General features: G+C 46.7%; 4 protein-coding genes across 13 annotated transcripts; 3 read left to right on the forward strand and 1 right to left on the reverse strand.

Annotated features, from left to right (window-relative positions):
- Window positions 1–1,903: 1,903 nt before the first annotated feature.
- LOC4330310 (SPX domain-containing membrane protein Os02g45520-like) lies at window positions 1,904–7,812 on the forward strand. 10 transcript variants are annotated; one of them, XM_015767524.3, is made up of 11 exons: window positions 1,904–2,230; window positions 2,360–2,509; window positions 4,193–4,273; window positions 4,639–4,759; window positions 4,870–5,181; window positions 5,283–5,400; window positions 5,491–5,945; window positions 6,088–6,392; window positions 6,499–6,871; window positions 6,972–7,105; window positions 7,205–7,812. In XM_015767524.3, exons 5-11 carry the CDS (start codon window positions 5,054–5,056, stop codon window positions 7,441–7,443), a joined length of 1,752 nt encoding a protein of 583 aa, XP_015623010.1. In that variant the 5' UTR covers window positions 1,904–2,230; window positions 2,360–2,509; window positions 4,193–4,273; window positions 4,639–4,759; window positions 4,870–5,053; the 3' UTR covers window positions 7,444–7,812. The 10 variants fall into 10 exon arrangements, with proteins under 10 accessions (XP_015623010.1, XP_066163135.1, XP_015623006.1 ...); XM_066307038.1 differs by having other exon boundaries at window positions 6,502–6,871; XM_015767520.3 differs by having other exon boundaries at window positions 5,296–5,400.
- A 683-nt stretch (window positions 7,813–8,495) lies between these two features.
- LOC4330311 (protein HOTHEAD) lies at window positions 8,496–10,833 on the forward strand. Its single transcript, XM_015769241.2, has 4 exons — window positions 8,496–8,603; window positions 8,685–9,332; window positions 9,523–10,495; window positions 10,613–10,833. The coding sequence occupies exons 1-4, from the start codon at window positions 8,537–8,539 to the stop codon at window positions 10,674–10,676; spliced, it is 1,752 nt and encodes a 583-aa protein (XP_015624727.1). The 5' UTR covers window positions 8,496–8,536; the 3' UTR covers window positions 10,677–10,833.
- A 4,179-nt stretch (window positions 10,834–15,012) lies between these two features.
- LOC9267465 (bifunctional dTDP-4-dehydrorhamnose 3,5-epimerase/dTDP-4-dehydrorhamnose reductase) lies at window positions 15,013–18,764 on the forward strand. The gene is made up of 2 exons (XM_015772002.3): window positions 15,013–15,597; window positions 17,909–18,764. Exons 1-2 carry the CDS (start codon window positions 15,115–15,117, stop codon window positions 18,359–18,361), a joined length of 936 nt encoding a protein of 311 aa, XP_015627488.1. The 5' UTR covers window positions 15,013–15,114; the 3' UTR covers window positions 18,362–18,764.
- A 1,350-nt stretch (window positions 18,765–20,114) lies between these two features.
- On the reverse strand, window positions 20,115–22,309 carry LOC136355425 (uncharacterized). Its single transcript, XM_066307990.1, has 5 exons — window positions 21,995–22,309; window positions 21,660–21,918; window positions 21,282–21,567; window positions 21,060–21,191; window positions 20,115–20,996 (listed from the first exon to the last, which is right to left on the reverse strand). Exons 1-5 carry the CDS (start codon window positions 22,108–22,110, stop codon window positions 20,707–20,709), a joined length of 1,083 nt encoding a protein of 360 aa, XP_066164087.1. The 5' UTR covers window positions 22,111–22,309; the 3' UTR covers window positions 20,115–20,706.
- Window positions 22,310–24,915: the final 2,606 nt, after the last annotated feature.

Consider the following 24,915-nt stretch of genomic DNA (forward strand, 5'->3'; position numbering starts at 1 on the left):
TGCCACCAATATCTATTACTGTTGCCACCGTCGCCTAACCTCATGACCTATTCTTTACCCCCATTGCCGTCATTCACTCATGCGACTTTGGTAGCACATCATTGCCTCGTTGTTTGCTCGTCTACGGTGCCCACCACTGGTCTTCTGGGTCTTCCCTCTAAACCCGCCCTCAGTGACCCCTACCCAGTTCATCTCACCACCACCCATCCCTCTCATCACTATTAGGCAGGTATTTCCTGTCATCGTTACGGATAAGACATACCTTCTATCCTACGACTTATGAAATATACGCATACGACATACTTTCGTATGTGTGATAGATTTCTGTATACGATAAGGAAATCAACAAGAGATTATAGAAATAATCCCCACAGGCAAGTACATAACAGAGTTCTACTCGGAGAAGGTTAGGATCATACTATATCGTGCAGGGTCCGAGGTATCCGAGTTCTACTTGGAGACTAAGGGGATTCACTGTATAAATACATACCCCCTGAGGAATCTAGGGTATCGAATCATAGCACCAGCCAATCCGCCACTACAAAAGCAATCCGAATTACTTGAAGCCTACTTGCCGGTAGATCTCGTCGAGACTCTCTCAACAAGGATCTCGCCGGTAACCTCGGAATCAGTTGTTCTCTATTGTATTCTGTGGATTTCCATATCTCATATAAATTGGATTAGGGCTATTACCTTGCGAGGGGCCTGAACCAGTATAATCCTTGCCATATCTCATATAATCTGGATTAGGGCTATTACCTTGCAAGGAGCCTGAACCAGTATAATCCTTGCCTCTTTGTCTGCTTGATGTCGAATCATGTAGATCCTCGTACCAACGTATTCCAATACTCATACTATCCGGTAGCTATTACCTTGCGAGGGGCCTGAACCAGTATAATCCGTATAATCCTTGCCTCTTTGTATGCTTGATGTCGAATCATGTAGATCCTCGTACCAACGTACTTCAATACTCATACTATCCGGTAGCTATTAACCTATTAAGTTAGTACCTTGCAAGGGGCCTGAACCAGTATAATCATTACCTCTTTGTCTGCTTGATGTCGAATCATGTAGATCCTCGTACCAACGTACTTTAATACTCACACTACCCGGTATACGGGTATCCCCTGTCGATATTTCCCATCAAGGACTAGTCGATGAGGTCAATTAAATCGCCGCGTTGGTGGGGACCTGAGGAGATGGGGCGCAGGTGGGATAGAGAGAAGAAAATATATGATAAAAGGTTGTGTGGTGGGATTCGAATCCTCAACCTCCTCATTTCATACGAGCAACCCCATCACTGAGCTATGTTGGGTTGTGTGATAATAGTGCATATCTCAGACCATATGAATTGTGTTGAGCTGGCGGTTCAACCGGTTGAACCAATCAAACCATGAACCGAGGCTATGACCAGCTCAATGTTCGGTCCGGTCCTAATAACTATGTCAATGAGTCTGGGTTGCCATCTCTCCCCGACTATCATGCTTCCCGGTAGGTTGAAGACACTTTTTAACCTATTGAATCAAGGATTGAGCGGTTTTAATTACCCGACTCGAATTATCTGTATCAAAGTTAGTATTTTATCTCTCTCTCTCTCTCTCCGTGTGTTGGTTGGGTGAGAGGACAAAAGTTTTGCAACTTGAACAAATTTTAGTTGAATTTAAATATTTTTCATGTATTTGCACAATATATTTGGCCGTGTCCTATATTCCTATTGGGATCCACCGATAGATCCAAAATCTCATAAATTTGGTTCCAAGATTGTGAACCCTGAGGCAGCCAAGTTGATCCAAGCCAAGCCAAGTCACACACCGCATGCGCGCGGTAGCAACGTGCGTAAGCACGTACACACGACTACACAAGAGGCCAGCCAGCCAAGAACCAAAGGGGCCTAGGTGGTGGAGGGGGATGGCGAGGCGTTTTTGGCCACGCAAACGCCAAAACGGAACCGTCCCGGTCGAGATCCCCCCCTCCACGTCGGCCTCCGCGCGCGATACGACCGACGGCCAGGCCTCCACACACGCATACCTATGGCTGTCCCGGCCACAGCCCCGGCGAGGAGGCCCCCTCCTCCATGTCTTCTCTCTCCCGCAGTCGCCGCTATAAATATTGCCCCCCGGCCCTCTCCTCCTCATCTCCCCTGAGCGGAGCCCAGCACACACACAGACAGTGTCGACATTAGCCGTTGCAGCACTCGGGCGCGTCCTCTGAATTGCGACGGGATCCCCTCGTAAGCGATCTCCGCACCCGCTGCATGCATGCAGGCGCGTGTGGTTCTCTCTTTCCGTTTGGGTTGTGTGTGGTTTTCTGATTCGATCGTGTTCTTGGGTGTGCATACAATGATTCGTTGGTGCCGCAGCTGGAACCGGAGGAGAGAAACGGATTCCCGCGATAATTCTGGCCTCAGCGCTTGGTACGATTCGGTGGATTTGTTGATGGTCATCTAACAGGAGGAGAGATCGTTTCGCCGGGAGGAGGACGAAATCAGGGAATCACCGAAGAACGCGCGGTAAGATGAGAGATAACTAATATTTTCTAATTTCTGCTATGCCGAATTGCCAAAAATACGATTTGCATAAGGATTAGGGGCTCGTTTTTGCTTCAATTGCTTGTGATTGTGATAATCTATATGCCTTAGGCCCGAAGTTCAATCTTTGCTCTCTTCTTTCTTACCATTTTCTTGCTTTCTGATTGGCAATGCCAACCTAAGTTGCCTTTCTAGCCCTTTCCTGTCTCTCCATACTGGCGATGGTGAATTAACGGGAAGAAGTGACAAACATGAGTCACTTGCAATGCGCATCCCAATAATGGTGATATGCCATCGTCACTGACTTCAGGTGGTGCACCTAAAGGCTAACGCTAGCATGCAGCCGTGTTCTGTTTTTCTTGTCTTTCTTCTTGCGAGGACATGGGAGTCATGTCTTGAGTGGTTGATGAGTATACTTACATTGGGTATTTACAAAAGAAACACTCGCTCGTGATTTGATCAATAGACCTACTTCAGAATTTCAGCTGATGGTTCACTCTCCGAGCGTAATGGCTAGTTTACTACTTTATCCTTTTCATAATGTAAGTCTTTCTAGCATTACTCATATTTTTATATATGTCTAGATTCGTTAACATTTATATAAATATGAGCAATAATAGAAAGTCTTACATTATGAAACGGAGGGAGTACTCCCTCCGTCCCATTTAAACGCAACCATAAGTTTTTATATCTAATTTTAATCATTCGTCTTATTTATTTTTTTTATGATTAGTACTTTTATTGTTATTAGATGATAAAATATGAATAATACTTTATGATAAAATATGAATAATACTTTATGCGTGACTTATGTTTTTTATTTTTTTTAAAAAAAAATAAATAAGACGGACGATAAAAGTTGGATACGGAAACTCACGACTGCACTTAAAATAAAACGGAGGGAGTAGTATCTTCAGAGTCCAAAACAATAGGAGGAAAAGCATGCACCTTTAGTTTCCTAGTACTGTCGAGAAGGGCTAATTGGATTCGTGCCATTAAAATGGTTTCCTAGTACTGTCTTCTTTCAAAAAAAGTTTCAAAGTACAGTGCTAGCTGCAGCCTGCAGCTGCACTTGAGTATTTCTTTGCTAGGGAAGCGTGGGAACAAGGGACGTAACAAACCATAGTGTCGAAAGATGCTTACTTGGCTCTTGGAACACCATTGAGCCATCTAATCTATGTTGTTCTGCATCCTGGAGTTGGGCATCGCTAAAAGGAGGCCAGAGATTTATCTGAAAGTGTGACTAGATGATTCTGTGTCACCTTGCTAAGTGTCCTGTCGTTCTGGATCTGTCGCGAATATTTTAAGCTTTTGCAGACATGTTAACATTATCTTTGTGGTTCTTGTGTTAAAGTTCTGTCCTTTTCCATGTACTCTCTGTCACTGACATGTTGGACCATGAGATTTTATGCCTTTATTCATGTTGAGGCTTGATCTGTACTTTGGCACTAACCATATGTATAGTACATTAAGCTTCTAGGTCATTTGCTGAAAGATTTAGATCATCACTATGTCGCTTTCTTCATGTTTTGCTTCAACAGAAAAGTTGTATTTCCTGAACTCTGAACAAACAGTACTGGTTGTCGTTCTGAATTGAACTGTAAATGCTATACCACTAGACTTGATCGATTCGTTTCTAGCGGCATGCTAATTGTTCCATTGCAGTTTCAGGTTCCCTCAGTAAAACGCCAAGATGGTTAATTTCGGGAAGAGACTGATGGCGGACCAATTGGAGGAGTGGAAAGAGTATGTTGATTTTGAACTCTGAAAGTTCCTTAACATTTTGCCATGTGGATGCACTGATCTGAATAGGGTATAAGTGGGTCGACCCGCGAACCCACTTATTTGGCCTATAAGTGGGCTTGCGGGTTGGCCCACTTACACCGATTGATATGCATAAATTAGATGTATATGTCTTTTTGAAAGAAAAAAAAGAGCATAATGTGGATGTTGCTTGATTGCCCACCCTTTCCTTTTCCTTGAAGTTATGAATGAAATTTGTGAATTGTAATATACGGAAACAGGTAGTGAAAGGAGACTGAATCCTGTACAGAAGCCATACTTCTGATCTTCTAAATATTGTTACTAATTATTTATTTTTGCTATTGTAGGTACTACATCAATTACAAAATGATGAAGAAAAAGGTAAAACAGTATGTTCAGCAGACGCAGAATGGTGGAAGAAATCGTGAACAGGTTCTTAAAGAGTTCTCAAGGATGCTTGATGATCAGGTAAAACAGACTGAATTTCCTTCAAAATATGAAAGAAAGAAAAGACCTGAGTTGTTGATAAAAAATGTCGTTCTTGTTTTACCACTTAACATCAAGTTTCTTTTGTGTAGATTGAGAAGATTGTGCTCTTTCTTCTGCAACAACAAGGCCATCTTGCTAGCAGAATCGAGAAATTGGGAGAAGAGCGTGCATTGCTCATGGAACAAGCAGATGCATCCCAAATTTCTGAGCTACGAGAGGCATATAGGGAGGTTGGAATTGATCTTATGAAGCTCCTTAGATTTGTTGATATGAATGCTACCGGCATCCGAAAAATACTCAAGAAATTCGATAAGCGTTTTGGCTACAAATTCACGGACTATTACGTCTCCACTCGTGCAAACCATCCCTGTTCCCAGCTTCAGCAGATCTTCAAGCAAGTGGTAAATTCTCTTTCTTGCATCTTCGAAAACATAATTTGCGCTGTGAGGTTATATTGTTCCTTATAACTTTGCACTTGACACCTCATGTACTTATGATGCAGTTTATGGGTGCAGGGTATTGTGGCTGTAGTTGGTGCTTTGTCGCGCAACCTTGCATTTCTCCAAGATCATCAAGGAAACTTTCCATCCATCTATGATCATCCATCAATTACCTTAAAGGTACTCCATTTCTTGTTAAATGTTCACATGACAAGATCAGACATTTATGCTGTAAAATGGAGTGAACTAACTTTCCTTCTGATGCCTCAGGACCCTATCATAGAACAAATAAATCATTCGGTGCAGAAACTCACACACGCAACAAACTTACTGCAATTCATAGGGCAACATGCACTTATCATTCCAGAAGATATGCATAGTGGCTCAGAAGATCTTGTCGATGACCAGAGCTACCATTTCATGTCGCTGCTTCTGAACCTAGCTAACACATTTCTTTACATGGTGAACACATACATCATCGTGCCGACTGCAGATGACTACTCAGTCAGCCTCGGAGCAGCAGCTACCGTTTGCGGCGTGATCATCGGATCGATGGCTGTTGCTCAAGTGTTCTCTTCAGTTTACTTCAGTGCCTGGTCAAATAAGTCATATTTCAGGCCCCTCGTGTTCAGCAGCATTATGCTGTTTTTGGGTAACCTGCTGTATGCTTTGGCATATGATGTGAATTCCTTAACTGTTCTTATAGTTGGCCGGCTGCTCTGCGGGTATGGAATGTCTTGTTCTTTTTGATCTAGTACTTATGCTTTTTTTTTGTTAGCTTCCTGAAACTTTGTAATGTTTGTTGTGCTCGTTTAATCATTGCAATATAAAGCTGTTCTAGTGATCACACTGATATATGTTGTGTAGGTTGGGTTCTGCCAGAGCAGTGAACCGCAGGTACATCAGCGACTGTGTGCCTCTCAAAACCAGGCTGCAGGCATCTGCAGGATTTGTTAGTGCTAGTGCTCTTGGAATGGCCTGTGGTCCTGCTCTTGCCGGTTTGCTGCAGACAAATTTTAAGATCTACGGTTTTACATTTGATCAGAACACGTTGCCCGGGTGGATCATGTGCTTGGCTTGGATTACGTACTTATTTTGGTTGTGGATTTCATTTAAAGAGCCAGACCACATTGTTAGAGAGAATTCAGTCAACACACCGTCATCTGATTCAGGTAAAATTTCTCCGTTGCATAGTTTAAAACATAGTTTGAGAAGTTATGCCAAGGACATGATGGTAAATGCTCTGAAAATAGTAATTAAGTAATTTGCTTTGCATAGCAGGCCATCGAAGAAATAGTAATTTGGAAGATGGTCTAGCACAGCCTTTTCTCATAGATGCAAAGGAGAGTCTGGATGAAAATGGAGAGGATAATGACGAAAATGAAGAAGACCCTGAAGACTCACATAAACCAGCAACATCACTTGCTGCAGCATACAGATTGCTGACACCATCTGTGAAAGTTCAGCTATTGATCTACTTTATGCTCAAGTTTGCAATGGAAATTCTACTGTCCGAGTCGAGCGTGGTCACTACGTTCTACTTCAACTGGTCTACAAGCACCGTGGCCATGTTTCTAGCAGTTCTTGGGTTGACAGTTCTTCCTGTAAATGTCATCGTTGGGAGCTATGTCACCAACTTGTTCCAAGACAGGTAAGCATACATACTAGCACTAGCACATTAAGTTTTGTTTCCTTTTCCACTATAATCCTCAGTGTTTAATTTCCACTCGTTTCTCTTTTGTTTTCTTTAGGCAAATTTTAGTGGCATCGGAAATCATGGTCCTGATCGGCATAGCCATGAGCTTCCGTTTCACCTCTCACTACTCCGTCCCGCAATACGTCTCCTCGGCTCTCATCACGTTCGTCTTCGCTGAGGTGCTCGAAGGTAAGTGACAGTAAACAAGAGACTGAAACAGAAGTGAGGCGTGTCTGAATTTTCTGAAACCACCATTTCACTTCTGACCCTGTGAACAAAACGATGCAGGAGTGAACCTGTCCCTCCTTTCCCGGGTGATGTCGTCGAGGCTCTCGCGCGGAACCTACAACGGCGGGCTCCTCTCGACGGAAGCCGGCACTTTGGCTCGCGTCGCGGCGGACATGACGATCACGGCGGCGGGTTACCTTGGCCAGAACAGCCTCCTGAATGTAACCCTGCTTCCGTCCTTCGTGATCTGCGTAGCTTCCATCGTCGCGACATTTTGCACCTATAACTCCCTGTACTGAGAATCTGTTCTCTCCGTCTGTATGTACAAGAAGCAGTTGACACAGTTCCTGGCCACTTGGGTGGCCTGTAAAATGTTAGGCCGATGCAGCTAATGCTGGTCTCTAATTGTCATCTGTGGAAGATTAGGTTATGTTTGTAGTAGCAGTTACTAAGTTAACAGATGATGTAAGAGCATGTTCAATAAACTCTACTGATCAAATGCTCCAAAAGCCTCTTGGACAATCCTGCTTGCACCGGACCAGCGAGTTCCAGGGCAACGGCAAGAGCATAAAAAAAATGTAGGCTCAGCGGCCAAGCAAAGGTTAATTGGTGCGGATCAGAGTGAAGTGAGGTGATCACCGGTGGTTTTTGCCGTTTTGGTTTCTTAATTCTGAGTCCTTTCTTTCGTCACACTCATGGCATGCTCAACATAGGACGACTCAGTCAAGTGTGCATAGACTATAGTAGAGAAATACTTCTGCGGAGCGAATTATTAGAGCATGCATCTGGTGCTGAAAATTGTCTACATGGTCGCCAGTGATCAGAATTCAGACATTATACTGTTCTATGATAATACTCCAACAAACACCTGTGTTCATATATATCTGACTAAAACGGTATATGTTGCACGTAGTGTGCGCTTGTGGTTTGTGGTGTATGTGTGTGTAATCGAGAAAGAACAGTTTTTAATCTGACATGTGCCTGTAGTTTGTTGTTTTATGATGCTACGACATATCATCTTCAGAAATGCATTCTGACAACAGATACGCTCTGGATAATTACGCCATAAACCGAGGATGGCGTATTTCAATCTTACGTTTCCCACATCTCCTCTCATTCGCCTACAAAATAAGCAGACAAGCACGGAGCAGAGGTGATTAACATATCCGAATCTGTCGAACACTTGAGCTGACACAAAGGCTGCGGAGCATGAAGGCCGGAGGCCGGTTCCACTTGCACCAAACCGTACCAAACCAGACTAACGGCCCATGCAACAACGGTTTCTTTAGCAAACCATTCATCTCTCGCCAGTATATAAGCACACCTGATCCTGTACGCCAAACACATCAAACACGACGCACATTCCTGATCTCGTCAGCACAGACGCAGACGATGGCATTCCTCGTTGCCACGACCCTGTTTCTGTTTGGGCAGCTACTGCTGTGCTTCTCTCAACAAGGTGATCAGTCTTGTTTTTTGATTTCTTGGTCCGTCTGATTTTTACTGATTCTTGTAATCATGGTGTGTGTGTGTGTGACAGTGCGAGGTGTGAACTACACGTTCATGAGGGAGGCGGTGGAGGCGCCGGTGATGGCGTACTACGACTACATCATCATAGGCGGGGGCACGGCGGGGTGCCCGCTGGCGGCGACGCTGTCGGAGCGGTACCGCGTGCTCCTGCTCGAGCGCGGGGGCTCGCCGTACGACGACGCGCGCGTCCTCAACATGGCGCACTTCGCGGACGTGCTCGCGGACACGTCCGGGGCGTCCCCGTCGCAGCGGTTCGTGTCGGAGGACGGCGTGATCAACGCGCGGCCGCGGGTGCTGGGCGGCGGCAGCTGCATCAACGCCGGCTTCTTCACGCGCGCGGGGCCCGGCTACGTGAGGGCCCTCGGGTGGGACCCCAAGGAGGTGGTGAGCGCGTACCAGTGGGTGGAGGACGTGGTGGCGTTCCAGCCGGAGCTGGGCCCGTGGCAGGCGGCGCTGCGGAGGGGGTTGCTCGAGATCGGCGTCGTGCCGGACAACGGCTTCACGTACGACCACATCCTCGGTACCAAGGTCGGTGGCTCCATCTTTGACGCGCAGGGACGGCGGCACACGGCGGCGGACTTGCTGCGTTACTCGCGCCCCGACGGCATCGACGTGTTTCTCCGTGCTAGAGTGGCCAGGATCGTGTTCTCTCGCAAAGGTGAGGCCATGTCACGCATAATTTAGAAAAACCACATTTTTCTTGTTCAAAAGCTCGTGTTACCAACATACCGGTAAGTTTGTTAATTATCGACGGCAAGTTAATTGTTGTGGCACTGGCACGCACTTGGTGCCGCTGCGCTGTACTGCCATAGTAGTTCGCGCGCACTGAAAACGCGCGAGATTTGCAGGGACCAAGCCCGTGGCGCGTGGCGTGCTGTACCACGACGCGCGGGGTGGATCGCACATGGCGTACCTCAACCATGGCGCTAGAAACGAGATCATCCTGTCAGCGGGGGCGCTGGGCAGCCCGCAGCTGCTGATGCTCAGCGGCGTCGGCCCCGCCGACCACCTCGAGGAGTTTGGCATCAGCCTCGTCCTCGACCACCCAGGCGTCGGGCAGGGCATGTCCGACAACCCCATGAACGCCATCTACGTGCCGTCGCCGTCGCCGGTGGAGCTGTCGCTCATCCAGGTGGTCGGCATCACCAGGTTCGGCAGCTACATCGAGGGCGCAAGCGGGTCCGACTGGAACAGCCGCACCTCGGGCGCCGCCGCCGCGCAGGTGCGGAGCTTCGGCATGTTCTCGCCGCAGACGGGCCAGCTCGCGACGGTGCCACCGAAGCAGCGCACGCCCGAGGCCATCGCGCGCGCCGTGGAGGCCATGAGCCAGGTCCCCGACGCGGCGCTCCGCGGCGGCTTCATCCTGGAGAAGGTGCTCGGCCCGCAGTCCACCGGCCGCCTCGCGCTCCGCAACCTGGACCCCGACGACAACCCCACCGTCAGCTTCAACTACTTCAGCCACCCCGACGACCTCCGCCGCTGCGCCGCGGGCATCGCGACCATCGAGCGGGTCATCCGGTCCAGGGCCTTCTCGCGGTTCGCGTACCCGAACTTCGCCTTCCCGGCGACGATCAACGTCACGGCCGAGTTCCCGGCGAACCTGATGCGCATGCGCGGCGGCAGCGACCCCAGGGCGCTGGAGCAGTTCTGCCGGGACACCGTCATGACCATCTGGCACTACCACGGCGGCTGCCAGGTCGGCAGGGTCGTCGACCGCGACTACCGTGTGCTCGGCATCGAGGCGCTGCGCGTCATCGATGGTTCCACGTTCAACGCCTCGCCGGGGACTAACCCGCAGGCCACCGTCATGATGCTTGGCAGGTATACTCCTATCTCTCTGTGTTCAACTGTTCATTGGTTGATTTCGTGCCAGGAATGTTCTTTGCATAGTTCAGTGGTCAACCTGATGTATCCTTCGTGTCTGCAAAAATCTGACAGGTACATGGGAGTCAAGATCCAAAAGGAGAGGATGATAGCTGAAGGATCAGGAATAGAACCATAGTCTGCTTCTCTGCATGATACACGAGCGCGCTGCATTTGCTAATTTCTCTCTGGATTATCTTTAGTGATCATCCTATAGATCGGAAATGCTAATTGTAATCGTTGAAATTACATTATTAACTAATTTGCACGATTGTGAATGCTATGCTACCTATAAAGAATGATGTGGTGTTTGTCACTAAATTTACTGACGCCAGAAACTTTTTTGTTCTAGAATTATGATATGCCGTGATACTTTCATGGTTCCATGTCCTGGAGTAACGAGTGCATTCCAAACCTTAATTATAACCTAGTTTGCCATTATGCATAAACTGAGTGCTTGATATGCCACACTAAGCGAGTACTTATCTGCAAAATTAACGGTCACTGGACACTGGCGATCAGGGTGATTGGGGTCGATCTTAAACGGTCAAACAACGAACCGTCAGTTTGTACTGACGTGTGAGAACCTTGATTTGAACTGACAATTTTCACTCAAACTATTTGATACTTCCCTTCTTTTTTTTTTATTGTAACGGGTTCAATCAAGCCAACGCCGATGTACTGTACAAGCAAGTATTCTGTATTCATGTGCTGTACTCGTTACGTATTTTGTGTGGTAATGGTAGCGTCATAATGTCTGAACATGCTCTACATATTGTCAGATTGAAGCCTCCAATCACTCTGAAATCAGTTACTCTTTGCATGTAAGGTTTGTTTTTAAGCCTTTATAAGATGTGTAGGTAGTCTGTCATCTTTGTACACGGTTTCGCTGTCTTTATTAATGCCGGTGCAGGTACCGTCTTGCTTTTCTTTCTTTTTGGTTTTAATTTTGAGTTGATCTTCAGGGACCTTCAGGGTTCTCTTTCCAGCAGAGCTCTGGCTGAATACCTTTCTCTTTGGGATGAACTTCAATCAGTGGCTGTCCAGGAGGGTGTGAGAGATTCGGTGGTTTGGAGGTTTGCTGCTAATGGAGTTTTCTCTGTGTCCTCAGCCTATGATCTCTTCTTTCTTACCTCAACTAAGTGCCCTTTTGGGGAAGCAATTTGGAAGACCAAAGCGCCGGCGAGAGTCAGATTTTTTCTTTGGTTGGCAGCAAAGGGCAGATGTTTGACTGCGGATAATTTGAGCAAAAGGGGGTGGCCGCATAATCCTGACTGTCTTCTTTGCTTGTCGGCACCTGAAGATTGCAAACACCTTTTCACCAGCTGCACCTACACCAACAGGGTTTGGTCACTTTTGAGAACTTGGCTGGGTATTGGCTTTGATCTGCCTGGCCAAAGTGGAGAAGAACTGGCGGTTTGGTGGCAGCGTGCGCGCAGCTGTTGTCAGCCCAGCTACAGAGATGCTTTTGACTCCTTCTTCATGTTGGTTTGCTAGCGGATTTGGAAAGAACAGAATGCTCGAGCCTTCGATCAAAAGGAGAAAGCTGTGGAGTCGCTCGTTGCAGACATTAAAGAAGATGTGATGGTCTGGAGAGCTGCCGGTATTTTTCAGTTTAGTGAGGAGTAGACCTTTGAGTTGCTGCTTCTGTAAATAGTTCTCCCCTTTTCTTTTTCTCACTTTGTTTCAAGGCTTTTGCCTTGACTCGACAATTTAATGTCGGGATACATGTATTTTACTCCCAATCTTAATGAAATTTGGTCGGCATTCTTTCGCCGACCCGGCAAAAATTTTGAGTTGATCTTTTTATCTGCTTGCTTCCTATTATCATCGGATCCCCGAAGTGCAACTTCCAGTACTTCAAACAGACGAACAGAGCATTGGATTGGCTAGGAAAAGTTAACGAGTCCCAAGTTATTCGGAGGACTAGGTTTTCGAGATATTAGATGTTTTAATCAAGCCCTACTTACTTAGCAGACATGGAGATTGATCGATACTCCAGAAAACTTGTGTGCTCGGGTACTGAAGGAGAAATATTATCCAAATGGATCATTAACTGATACAACTTACGGTACTTACTCTTCTGATGCATCGCCAACCTGAAAAGGTATTGAATATGGGCTAGAATTGCTGAACAAGGGTTTGATATGGAGAGTAGGAGATGGGCGCCAAACCAAAATCTGGAGGAGCCAATGGATTGCACATGGGGAAAAACCAAAGATCTTGCAGAAGAAGACCTGGAATCGTCTTATATATGTACACAAGCTCATGAATCCTGACACCAAAACATGGAATGAACCTTGAATTAGACATGTAGTCAAGGAAAATGATGCATCTGAAATCCTAAAAGATCAAAATACCCGAAAGGGAGATGCCTGATTTCCCAGCATGGCACCTTGAGAAGATAGGAATATTCACTGTCAGGAGTGCTTACAAGTTAGCGTAGAATCTAGCCGGAAAGATATGCATTGAATATTCATCTAGCTCGGCAACAGATGGAGAGACGAAGATCTAGAAGAATATATGACAAACAAATGTCCAACGAAAAGTGTGAATTTTCGCCTGGAAGCTAGCCCAAGACAGACTGCTCACTTGGGGAAACAAGAGAAAACAAAAGATATAACAGAGTGGCATTTGCCCGATCTATGGTCTGACAGAAGCAAATGGTGTCCATGCTACGGTGGAGTGTACTGTGGCTAGAGGTTTACAGGAGACAATGAGAGCACACTGGGTATTGCCGGAAGAAAGGAGTTTCAAATGGACAGGGCCTGATTGGTTGCTAGTGATGCTGGATAGTTTGAACAGATTGGTGAAGGCACATGTTCTGTATTTACTTTGAAGAGCCTAGCACCTGCGAAATGTTGTGATCCATGGTAAAGGAAATGCATCAATAGTTGACTCGGTTAGCTTCCTAGTAAGCTATGAAGTCAACTATTGCCAATCTGACAAAGGGAAGATGACCACAAAGGGAAGGGCCCTTTGTGTATAGAACCAAACCAGAAATTCTCTCTACAAGTATTGACAGACAGGTAGAGAAATGGTGTGCTCCACCAGAATGAAAACTGAATGTTGATGCTGGCTATAGGGAAAGAAACTGGGGATGCAAGTGTCGGGTTTATCTTCAAGGACTGGAGGGGCTTGGTGCTACTTGCCGACCACAAAGCCTTGCATCACTATGGCTCTGCTGCCCAGGCTGAATGACTTCGAGCGACGGTTGAACTGATCCACATTCCAATTGTGATGGAGATGGATAATGTAGAAATAGCCAAAGACTTAAAACAGCAGGTTCCTTGAAATCGGCTTGGCGATGACGATTGAAGAGATTAAAGGAATAATGCAGTGTTTTCAACAAGTGCAAGTGCATAAGATAAAGAGAGAAGCAAATATGGTAGCACATGTTTTAGCCCAAATGGTAATGATCTTGTGCATGCGGAGTGAAGGCTGTGTACTCCCACAAGAATCCTAGACTTAATGAACCAAGAATGTAATCCCTTATTCACACATTAATAAAGTTCTCTCTTTACCTTAAAAAGAAAAGACGAACAGAGCATCGGTTATTCAGTTTCGTTTTTTGGTTGTGTACATTGTGTAGAGACCGGATTCTTAATCCATTATTAAAAAAGAAATCACCTCCATTAGCAAAATCCTAAAGCTAATACCAGCAAGTTGCTGAGAAAGATAGCAGTAGCGAGTGACCGTGATATTCAAAGAACAATGAAGTGGCCACGAAATTACACAAGGTGGTCATTATCTAAAAAAAGAATTACACAAGGTGGTCGTTATCTAAAAAAAAATTACACAAGGTGGTACGAAAAGTAAGAATTTACAAGGGTTCGTTTTCCTTGAGAACCAAAGGGAAGAGATCGGATAGATCAGGAGACCGCGATGCAACTTATTACTTGTCGCGGACTCGCGGTATGTGTGGTGGGATCGGTGGATCTACCGCGCCCGGTTGTCGCTAGCGCGCTAGCAGCAGCGCGTGCGCGTCGCCAGAGGCGTGGAGGCCTCGTCTCAACGCTCCTCCCCAACCACCAAATCACATGGCCCCTGCTGCATGCTCGCTTCCCCCGATCATCCCGCCGGCTACCACCCCTCGCAAATTCCGCCCTCTAAAATAAAAACGCACCGTTCACGACTCCACGCTGTGGGAGCCAGACTTTTCTATACTGGTACAGACGTGCAGTCTAGTAGCTCGCGCGCACAGTATGTCAGTACGTAGTGGTATGTCTTGCGCTTGCGCCTGTCGGTGGATGGCATTTCTCTCGCAAAATCGCGACGCGGATGCACAGACGAATCGGCGATGGATCATGGTGGATCACGCCAGGTGCTGCAGGGCCGCACCACACCGCTGCAGCGTCACCGTCGGTGCAGCACACGCCGCCCCGCCACCCGCGCGCACATCGGTGACAGCATCAGCTCACCTCGGTAGCTATTAAAATCCATCCCCCTTCTCCACCTCACCTCTCCTCCCTCCCAGACAGGCTCCATTTTCCACTCTCCCCTCCTGGCCTCCCACCTCCCATCCGGATCTCGCCGCGCCGCGCCGCGCCACCCTTTTCCGCGCCGCGTCGTCGGGCATGGGCGTCGCCACCAACGGCTCCTCCTCCTCCACCTCGGAGTCGGCGGAGACCGCGCAGTCGCAGGCGTACAAGTTCCTCATCTACGGCCGGACCGGGTGGATCGGGGGCCTGCTCGGCCAGCTCTGCGCCGCGCGGGGCATCCCCTTCGCCTACGGCGCCGGGCGCCTCGAGAACCGCGCCCAGCTCGAGACCGACATCGACGAGGTCGCGCCCACCCACGTGTTCAATGCCGCGGGGGTCACCGGCCGCCCCAACGTCGACTGGTGCGAGACCCACCGCACCGAGACCATCCGCGCCAACGTCTGCGGCACGCTTACGCTCGCCGACGTCTGCCGCGCCCGCGGCCTCGTGCTCATCAACTACGCCACGGGCTGCATCTTCGAGTACGACGCCGGCCACCAGCTCGGCACAGGGATCGGGTTCAAGGAGGAGGACACGCCCAACTTCGTCGGATCATTCTACTCCAAAACCAAGGCCATGGTATGACACCTATCTTTTCTTTCTTTTTTTTAAGAGAAGGGTTTCTTTTACCTGGCCACTACATCCAACCGGATATATACGGCCATATATTTTCTTATCCACAATGAATGGACTATGTGCACATCTGAGCAAGCTAACCGGCCGGCTCCATTTTGCTTAGTTTACGATGACGATGTGTAATTGCACGTTGGAAAGTTGGAACTATGGTTTTGTGTGATCATGGAGTGAAAGGTGACACTTTGGTTGAGGCCTTGAGGGACGTATGATTAGTTAGTTTCATGCCAGTACTAGTATTGATTAGTTCTCGTTTGATTAGATCTGGCGTGGTCTGTACAGGAAGCGGATCCCCTGACTGTGATTAGCAAAGTCACAGGCGTGCAGTTCTGCTCAATCCACCATCCATTCTCATCAGACGGTGCACACCACTTGTTTTCTCAATTCCTTTCTTCTGCTCAATCCACCATCCATTCTCACCCCTTCAGAGTCTGCACCTTCAAGGCCGGTCGCCATGTCCGTCACTCCTAACCAGATCGCAATTTCAGCTGCTGGAAAGCTGTAGGCTATTTTAGTCAGATTGTCGTTGTAACAATTAAAATGGTGATAGGTGGTTGCTAGATCCGGTAAAAGCTTCTCCCTTTGCATGACCTCTACCCAAAGCACTGAATGTGAACATCACCTTCTGCAATACGAGCATTTTCTTCCAACTAATGGACTCTCACTGGTACTCAACCATAATCAAATGTTCCGGCCATCTCTTCGTCGAGATGAATCATCTCTGTGCACACGGCTGCACCTCTGGATTCGGATGCCAAGAAGGTAGATACCGGGATGAGGTGCGAGGCCGGAAGATTTGCCAACGGTTAGTCCATTTCTGTGTTTTGTATCGCCGATTACAAGATGGAAGGAGTTTTTGAGCCGATGATGGCAGCCGCGGCGGGCCAAGAAACTACCGAGTGAAGCGAGCAAGGAGAAGAAAGGAATTGGGGCAACGAGTGTGCACCGTCAGATGAGAACGGATAGTGGATAGGATGGAACTGCATGCCCATGACTTTGCATGGCGGTCTGTACAATATCCCCAATATCTTGGTCAGCGTGCTGATGCAGATCCTTATGGTTGACAATGTTGACAGCTTGGGTTGACTTACTCCTAGTTGTAATGATGGCAGACTATTGAGTAAAGCTTGCAGGAACATGTTTCCTTCTGCCTTCTGGAATCAAAACACAGTATTCATTTTGGTCTGTCGAGCATTCTGATCTGTTATTGGTCCATGCACATTTGCACACTAGTTCTAAGTTTTAAACTTTTCATAGTATCATGCTTTGATTTTGTGTAACATTCTCCATGATCTTGGCCAATTTTAATAAATAAAGGGTAGCAAGTTTCCTTGAATCAAATAGCTAAGATTGACACTAGAAATCCTGTCAACATCTTGAAGTTCTGGGAGTGTTAACTTTATGCTAGCTATAGGCTTAGCCTTTACTTTGACAGAAAGTTGTGCTATTTGAATCTGGAGTTTCTATAGGTTTAGCTAATTAACGACTTAAAATGTGCTACCATATACTTTACTAGAATTGTATATGTTTTACCCTTCATGTATGTGATTGCTGCCAAGGTTACAGAGGCATTTCATCTTGTTTTAGGATTGTTTCCTTGCTGGCATTATCAGATCATTGTTTCTTGGAGTGCATGCATTAGTTTTAAAGAAATAAACTCCTGACATGCATTGTAAGTATAGTGTGACCAAAACTATTGTGTTCTGACACTTGGTAGGTTTTCTGCTGGATGTTCTGGGTAGAAAAAAAATAAATCATTAACTTCTGTAGGTTGAAAACATACCGATATGAAATGAATATGCTGAATATGTAGCGCAATTGGATGAAATTTTGTAATACTAGAGAAAAGAATACTTTGCGAGTTCCAATTAAGTGTCAAGTTTATTGTTCATAGCCACATTATTTGTTTTCCACAATTTGTTTCGAAGTTTCAACCTATAGGTGGTTGAGTTAGATGAGAAGCACCAAATATGCGTTTACTTTCACAAGTATGTTTTTTGAGTTATTTTGAATCCCCTATATGCCATGATCTTGAATCTTTGCAAACAGTTGTTTATTTATCGAACAAAATGGTGTCTAGTCTCACAGAGAGAGATCCTCTCACTAGCAGAATCACTTGTCTGAATTTGGTTAGAGTAGTTTGTTGTGTTACCATGCTATCTTGTTGTCCTGTATGTTCATGATAGTTTCTATTTTTAAATCAGATTATTTTTCCTGACTTGTATTTCACAGTTAATCTTAGCATTGTTTTTAACAGGTTGAGGAACTGCTAAAAAACTACGAGAATGTATGTACACTTCGTGTAAGGATGCCTATTTCATCCGATCTATCCAATCCTCGCAACTTCATCACTAAAATCGCCCGGTATGATAAAGTGGTTGATATACCAAATTCAATGACAATATTGGATGAGCTTCTTCCTATCTCAATCGAAATGGCAAAGAGAAACCTCACTGGGATCTGGAATTTCACTAATCCTGGCGTGGTGAGCCACAATGAAATATTGGAAATGTATAGGGATTACATTGATCCGAATTTTTCTTGGAAGAACTTTACCCTGGAGGAGCAAGCCAAGGTCATAGTTGCACCGAGAAGCAATAATGAGCTTGATTGTACCAAGCTGAAGGCGGAATTTCCAGAACTTTTGTCAATCAAGGATTCTCTGGTAAGGTATGTTTTCAAGCCAAATCAGAAGACGTCCAAGGCTTGACAAATGGAACGGTCTGCACACAATGTTGTTGTTATTTATTCCATATAAATTGACATTTCTCTCCCTGGTGACAATCAATAAGCATGCATGATGACTCTTTCCCTGTGTGTGCATTGTTTTTGAAGCAGATAGGTTTCTCATAGGAAGTCATACCCCGTCCCGTCATATTGATTACATAGAACAAGGCAAGGTGCCATATAGTTCAACTTTTGTATGTCTTCTGGATCGTATGAATACCGTGGGAAATGGGTAAGGGTGGAGATTCCTCTGTTTGTATCTTACAATTGGAATACAGTCAGTTGCACTGCGTGTTGTTCAATAGGAAATGGCTTTGGACTTTCCTTCATGTAACATGTAATGTAATACATTGAATTCTCAGCTAATATATTGATATTTGATAGTATCGACTTAGGTGATGTTATTTTCTCAAAGATGAAGATTAAGTTTTTTTACGCAAAACGAGCTGGTATTAACATATGATTGATTGAGTTTTAATTACTACAAACTTGAAAATTAAATTAATATGATATCTTAGAGCAACTTTCATATAGAAAGTTTCCGTATGAAACGCACCGTTTAGAAGTTTGAAAAGCGTGTCACAAAAATCTTAATTTTCGTCCAACTCTTGTTGAAGAAAAGAGCAGGACTAAGACATCTGAATTTCCAATTTTGTTTTTGAAGGAGGGTGAATTGTCACAAGGTATAGCATATTAGCTTTGATTTCTTAATTTCTTTCCATCGTTAGATTTTGTGCCGGGGACCGGGAGAGGGAAAACCATCATGAATAGCATAAATCAAGCCAATAATTCATCAGAGAAGAAAATGTATACCTCATCAACTACTCCGTGGAAATACATACTCCATCTATTTCTAAATATTTGACGCAGTTGACTTTTTAAAATATGTAACCGTTTGTCTTATTCAAAAAATTTAAGTAATTATTAATTATTTTCCTATCATTTGATTCATCGTTAAATATACTTCTATATATACATACAGTTTTACATATTTTAAAAAAATATTGAATAAGACGAACGGTTAAATATATGCTAAAAAGTCAACGGTGTCAAATATTTAAAAATGGAGGGAGTATTTGTTTAGAGGAATCAAAATGATTTTGTAGATCATACCAGCTCAATGTCGGCGACTCGGTTGCTGTTGCTCGCTCCTGGCGGAAGCAGAATTTTTTTTATTTATAATTTTTTTTATTAAAAGTTTTACAAAAATAATTTTCCATTTTGAAAATTGACGGAAATAGTCGCCTACCGCCCTCTGGGAGGGCGATTTTTAAAAATCGCCCTCCCAGAGGGCGGCGAAAATGACGTGGCAGACGGCCGTTCGCTCTCGGGCGACGGCCGTCAACGAAATTTGCAGGCGGCCCCCTTGCCGCCCTCCGCGAGGGCGATTTTGTACTGTGCGGGGGGCCGCCTGCAAATGGGCGGCGAGGGGGGGCATGGAAATTTGCAGGCGGCCCCCTTGCCGCCCTCCGCGAGGGCGATTTTGCACTGTGCGGGGGCCCGCCTGCAAATGGGCGGCGAGGGGGCATGGAATTTTGCAGGCGGCCCCCTTGCCGCCCTGGGGGAGGGCGATTTTGTACTGTGCTCTATATTTTTTTTATATAAATATCAATAGTTATCAAATCTTTTTATATTGAAAACTATAGAAGATTAAAATCTCCAAGATTGGTAAAATACAATTTTATTATTTTTTAGGGCATATTTGGAATGTTACCGTACAAATATTTTGTTAATGCCAAAATATAAGCAAGTTTTGGCACTACCAAATATTTGGTAAGGTAAAATTGCATTTGATCATATTTGGTTTGCTGCCAAAATGTAAAATTGTAGTGAAGAATGTTGTACATAATCTCAATTCTAGATTACGTATTACCAATTAATAGGCTTCCATTTTCGTGTGTGGTGTGGTAGTGGGAAAGAAGATATGAAGAGGTTGCCTTCAGATTGTCAATTATATAGCGTCGTTTTCACTGCAATATATGTGAACTCAATGAGATACATTATTCATTAGATGTGACAAGACGATCACGCGTGGGCGTGATTCACTTTATGTCAACAGGCAGCGCCGAAAGTTGATAGTGATAACTCGAGCTGCCGCTTTTCATGTGTGCTGTTGTGGACTGTGCGCGCTACTGGATATGGCACTACCGTGAAGCGCCGAAAGTGTGTTGTTGTGAGCATAAGTTGTTCAAGCACCATACGAATGAAAAGAACTACGTAGACGAGACAAACACAAGTAGTACTGCAGTAGTAATAGCAAAAGTAGTACTGCTTTACAAGTTTGTAAGCCAAAAGAAACGGTCACATAAGGACTGAAGAGGTAGAACACTACTGACGAGGCCTCTTACCCCTGTCCCTCCTACCCTGCGCCCTAATGTGCCCCTGGGAGTACGTGAGTCGGTCCGGGGGTACGGCACGGCCAACCCGTCCTGCCTGTACAGGTGTGACCTCTGGCTGCTCCTGAGTGTGCGCCTCTGGAGCTCCTCCAAGCTGAGAGGAGCCTAGTACGTCCTGGTGGTCTGCACCGTGCAAGTCGTCGTCGTAGAACTGGCTAGTAGGACCAGTCCTACCGGCGTGAGACGAAGAGGCCCCAGTACCGAAGATCCCGGCTGCAAATCCTGCTGGACAAGGATCATCAGTTTCGTATAGGTATTTAACAGTATTAATAAAAAGTAAAGTACCGTGTGGGCGAGGGATCGACGCTCCGTGAGAGGAAGAGCTGGCGAACGCGCCTGAAGAGGTGGCGAACGCCCCTGCGGAGCTCGCGGAAGCGCCGGTCGTGCCTGCGAACGCGCTCGAAGGCATACGAGGTCCTGCGATGAGGAAACGTGCAGTTAAAACATGGTGACACATTCGTGCAAAAGCTGAAACAAAAATGAACTAATATCTGGGCTGAACTGTACCGTGCGAAACCGGTGCTGTAGGTCGCACTGCTCCGAAGCTAGGGGCGCTCGAAGACAAACGAGGTCCTGCTCCGACGGTAGGACCGCGAGGCCGTGGGTGTACCGGACCAGCTGGAGGTACGACGTCCACGGCGCTGCGACAGGAGAAGACGCGCATGACCGCACGCATCTTCTCCTGCATCCGGTCGAAGGTCGACCTCTGCTCAACGTCAGTCAAGTGCAAACCTCTGTTCAACCTCACCTGGACTGCGGTGATATCGGCACTGATATCCCGTGCCGCATCAGCCTATGCAAGATGGAAATAAAAAATTCAGTAGTTGTCCTATATTATGCAAGATAAATGACATAATTGTTGGAAGTAATACAAATTGGACGTACCGCCACGAAGTAGTCTCGGTCACGGTGCGTGGGATACGCGTCCGTGACAGCGGCAACGTGCGGCTCTGGGGCGTCTGGAGTGAAGGTCACACGCGCACGAGTGCGAGGAAGGTACCAGCGAAGGTAGTCACGGTAGTTCTCCTCCGTGTGTGGGAAGAGCTCGTTGATCACCTCCTCTGTAGCTAACACCCAGTCGTCAACGTACTGCTGTACACGTGGAGCCCAAAGTGCGCCTGCTAGCTGTCCCCGTCGAGTCAACCTGTGAAGAGAGGTAAATTGTATGGCTCGATGATGTAATTATCATAAAAATTTAGAAATGAACAATCCGAACTCACGAGTGGTCGGCAGGGGGGACGGTCGGCTGCACGTTGCCGGGAAACACCTGCCTAAGTCCGAACTGTCTCATCACACGCTGCGGCCAGTGAGGCTCAACGAAAATGTCGAACACCATCGGCAGGATGGTGAGCCAGTAAGCCTGGTCGCGTGTGCACAAGGACGAAAGTCCTAGCGGTGCTCTCGCAGCGACGGCCTCTTCTGTGTACGGCTCCCAGATGACGTCGCTCGGCTGGAGACGGTCAAACTCGAACACGAAGTCCGGGTAACCACGTCTCACCTGGACGTGAGCGTAACGACGCTGCAATAAACATGATCGGAATTAGACATGTTATGTGAAGGAAAAAAAAAGAAGAGGACTGATAAACTTATAACGCAGCGAAGTTGCACTAACCCCACATCGACACCAGTAAGTCCCCATCGTGGGACCGTCCTCTGGCCACTGCGCGCTGCGACCAACCCCGTAGGGTGCGCTGTCCACCACTGGTCGCCCTATGGCAAACCTCTCGGCTGCCCAAAGCTGAAGCAACATAGGACAGCCAGCGATGATCGCTCCCGCGTCAGTCTTCGTGCACGCCTCACAGAGGGCACGGTACGTGGCTGCTAGCACGGCAGAACCCCAGCTCCACTGCGGCACGTCCTGTGGCTGAGCATCCGCGATGGACCGTGCGTAGTGGACCAGCCGGAAGTCCACAGCGTGCCCGTGGGTGCTAGTGAACATCACCCACCCGAACAACCACAACAGGTACGCCTCAAGGGAGCGTCGGACCGAGTAATCATCAGCGTCAGGGTGCAGAAGGTCCGCCTACAGTTAAGAATGAAATGTTAGTACAAAACACTGATCCGGTCGCAAATAAGCACGTATGATAATAACAACTTATGTACTTACAGTGAACTGGAGCAACCAAGCCTTGCTAGGCCCGACTGTAGAGTACGGAGGAAGGGTGGTGGTCGGTCCTAGGTGTGGAAGGCGCATCACCTGCTCGAAGCGCGCAGTGATATCCTCCTTCCACCCAAAAACACCGTCGACGGGACCAACTGGTGCTCCCGCCAGCGGTAGCCCGAGCAGGTACGACACGTCCTGCAGTGTCGGAGCCATCTCCCCACAGGGAAGGTGGAACGTGTGCGTCTCAGGTCTCCAGCGGTCTACAAGAGCGGCAAGGAGTGACCGGTCTGCATCCCACCGCTTCGCTGGGTCACGGTCGTCCCCCGCCGCCTCAACAAGCCTACAAAGTGGTAGAAGGCCTGCCGCACGCAACCTGTATAGAGCAAACTTCAAACATAAGTATAAAACAAAGAAAAGTTGAGTTGAAATGTGAACATACGCGTACCAAGGAACGTGACGGGGGTCGACACGCAACCACTCGCGCGACGTGCGTGGACGGAAGGTGCCGAGCTGTGCACCCTCGACTGCTGACAGGAACGAGCGGTGGTTCCTGTCAATCCCACGGTTCAACAGCGCCGGTGTGTCGTACGCCATACCTGCATCAAATAGGTTGATCAGAAACATATAAATAATTAGTTCAACATAAGTAATAAATGTTCATAAGCGAATTACTAACACATATTAAACAAGAGTACAAACAAACAAAAGTGTTTAGTCCGAACACTCATCACGATAACATTATGATACAACACCGAATAGTTCGCAATACTACTAGTACAACAATAGTCGGAGGTACTCATTACAACAAGATTGAATTGAAATTACACGATAGAAGTATTTAGTCCGAACACTCATTACATCATTTTATTTCCTAAATCGAAAGCATTGTTACACCATGGAATCGCCTGCTGCGCGACGACGCCTTGGCCTTGCGCGCCTGCTTGTTGTTCCTTCACCAGGTGGTCGCCTACCATCACTTGCCTGTCCAGATGGACTAGCATCTGCGCCGCTTGGAACTTCTGCATTCTTCGGGCATGTCTTGTAAGTATGGCCGCGCAGATCACACTTGCTGCAGCGTAAAGTCCTCCCACCTGCTTCTGACTCATCCATATCATTTCTGATGCGTCTAGTTTGGCGTCGACCCTTTTTCACCCTAAACTTAGATGGATCTGGAATATAAAAAACTTGGGCACTCAGCGTTGTGTAAGATCCTGAGATCCCGAACCCATATATCTCCTCACTCCATGTATGAAAGATTGCTTCTTTCCTGAAATAATTTGAGACGTACACATTGGGAGATATGCCACAATCACCGGCAGCAGCAAGAACGTGTGAGCAAGGAAGGTGATGAAGCTTCGGCTTCATACAACTGCAGGTACATCCACCATCCGCCTTCAAGACACATTCCTGCACGGCTTGCTTGCGATAGATACCACGCCTGCTCCTATCAACACACATTATTTCATACCGATGCACTTGTGTGCCTTGAGCAACAACTCTATGTCTCCGTGCCTTTTTGATTTTATCTTCCATGTACTTTGTCACTACGTTGCCAAACACTATGTTGTTATCGGCCATGGACGGACCAATTTTCTTGTATCGATCCCTAAAGTAGGCTTGCGTGCCGTGAAGGATGAATTCAACAATAGCAACCAATGGAAGTACCCGAACTCCTCGCATTACCCAGTTGTACACCTCTGCCAAATTGGTTGTCATTATGCCATACCGAGATCCATCGGTGTCGAACAATAGAGCCCACTTCTCCTTAGGCTCATTCTCAATCCACTGAGAGAAATTTCTGATGGCCGACCCTGACCTCCTTCTCATTGTTGGTGGGTCATCATGTAATGCACCAAGAGGTATGGGAGGCTCGTCACCTTCAACTTGTGGTCTGCGAGATTGCTCATCTGTTTGCTTCGTTGTCAACTCATCCAACTTGTCCCACAACTCATTAAATTTCTTCTCTTGGTTCTGTGCACAGAGCCTCTTAAAGAGCTCCATAAGATGCTTGTTCTTGAATTGCTTGTAGAAATTTGC

Source organism: Oryza sativa, chromosome 2, assembly GCF_034140825.1.
Source record: "Oryza sativa Japonica Group chromosome 2, ASM3414082v1".
Lineage (NCBI taxonomy): Eukaryota > Viridiplantae > Streptophyta > Magnoliopsida > Poales > Poaceae > Oryza > Oryza sativa.

Coding starts and splice junctions, on each gene's coding strand:
- LOC4330310 (XM_015767520.3), top strand. CDS start 4,221: ATGGTTAATTTCGGGAAGAGACTGATGGCGGACCAATTGGAGGAGTGG. Junction 4,274..4,638: donor CAATTGGAGGAGTGGAAAGA/GTATGTTGATTT, acceptor TTGCTATTGTAG/GTACTACATCAATTACAAAA. Junction 4,760..4,869: donor CAAGGATGCTTGATGATCAG/GTAAAACAGACT, acceptor TCTTTTGTGTAG/ATTGAGAAGATTGTGCTCTT.
- LOC4330311 (XM_015769241.2), top strand. CDS start 8,537: ATGGCATTCCTCGTTGCCACGACCCTGTTTCTGTTTGGGCAGCTACTG. Junction 8,604..8,684: donor GCTGTGCTTCTCTCAACAAG/GTGATCAGTCTT, acceptor TGTGTGTGACAG/TGCGAGGTGTGAACTACACG. Junction 9,333..9,522: donor GATCGTGTTCTCTCGCAAAG/GTGAGGCCATGT, acceptor CGAGATTTGCAG/GGACCAAGCCCGTGGCGCGT.
- LOC9267465 (XM_015772002.3), top strand. CDS start 15,115: ATGGGCGTCGCCACCAACGGCTCCTCCTCCTCCACCTCGGAGTCGGCG. Junction 15,598..17,908: donor ACTCCAAAACCAAGGCCATG/GTATGACACCTA, acceptor TGTTTTTAACAG/GTTGAGGAACTGCTAAAAAA.
- LOC136355425 (XM_066307990.1), bottom strand. CDS start 22,110: ATGGTGTTCGACATTTTCGTTGAGCCTCACTGGCCGCAGCGTGTGATG. Junction 21,568..21,659: donor ACCGAGACTACTTCGTGGCG/GTACGTCCAATT, acceptor CATCTTGCATAG/GCTGATGCGGCACGGGATAT. Junction 20,997..21,059: donor GTCGATCCCTCGCCCACACG/GTACTTTACTTT, acceptor CTTGTCCAGCAG/GATTTGCAGCCGGGATCTTC.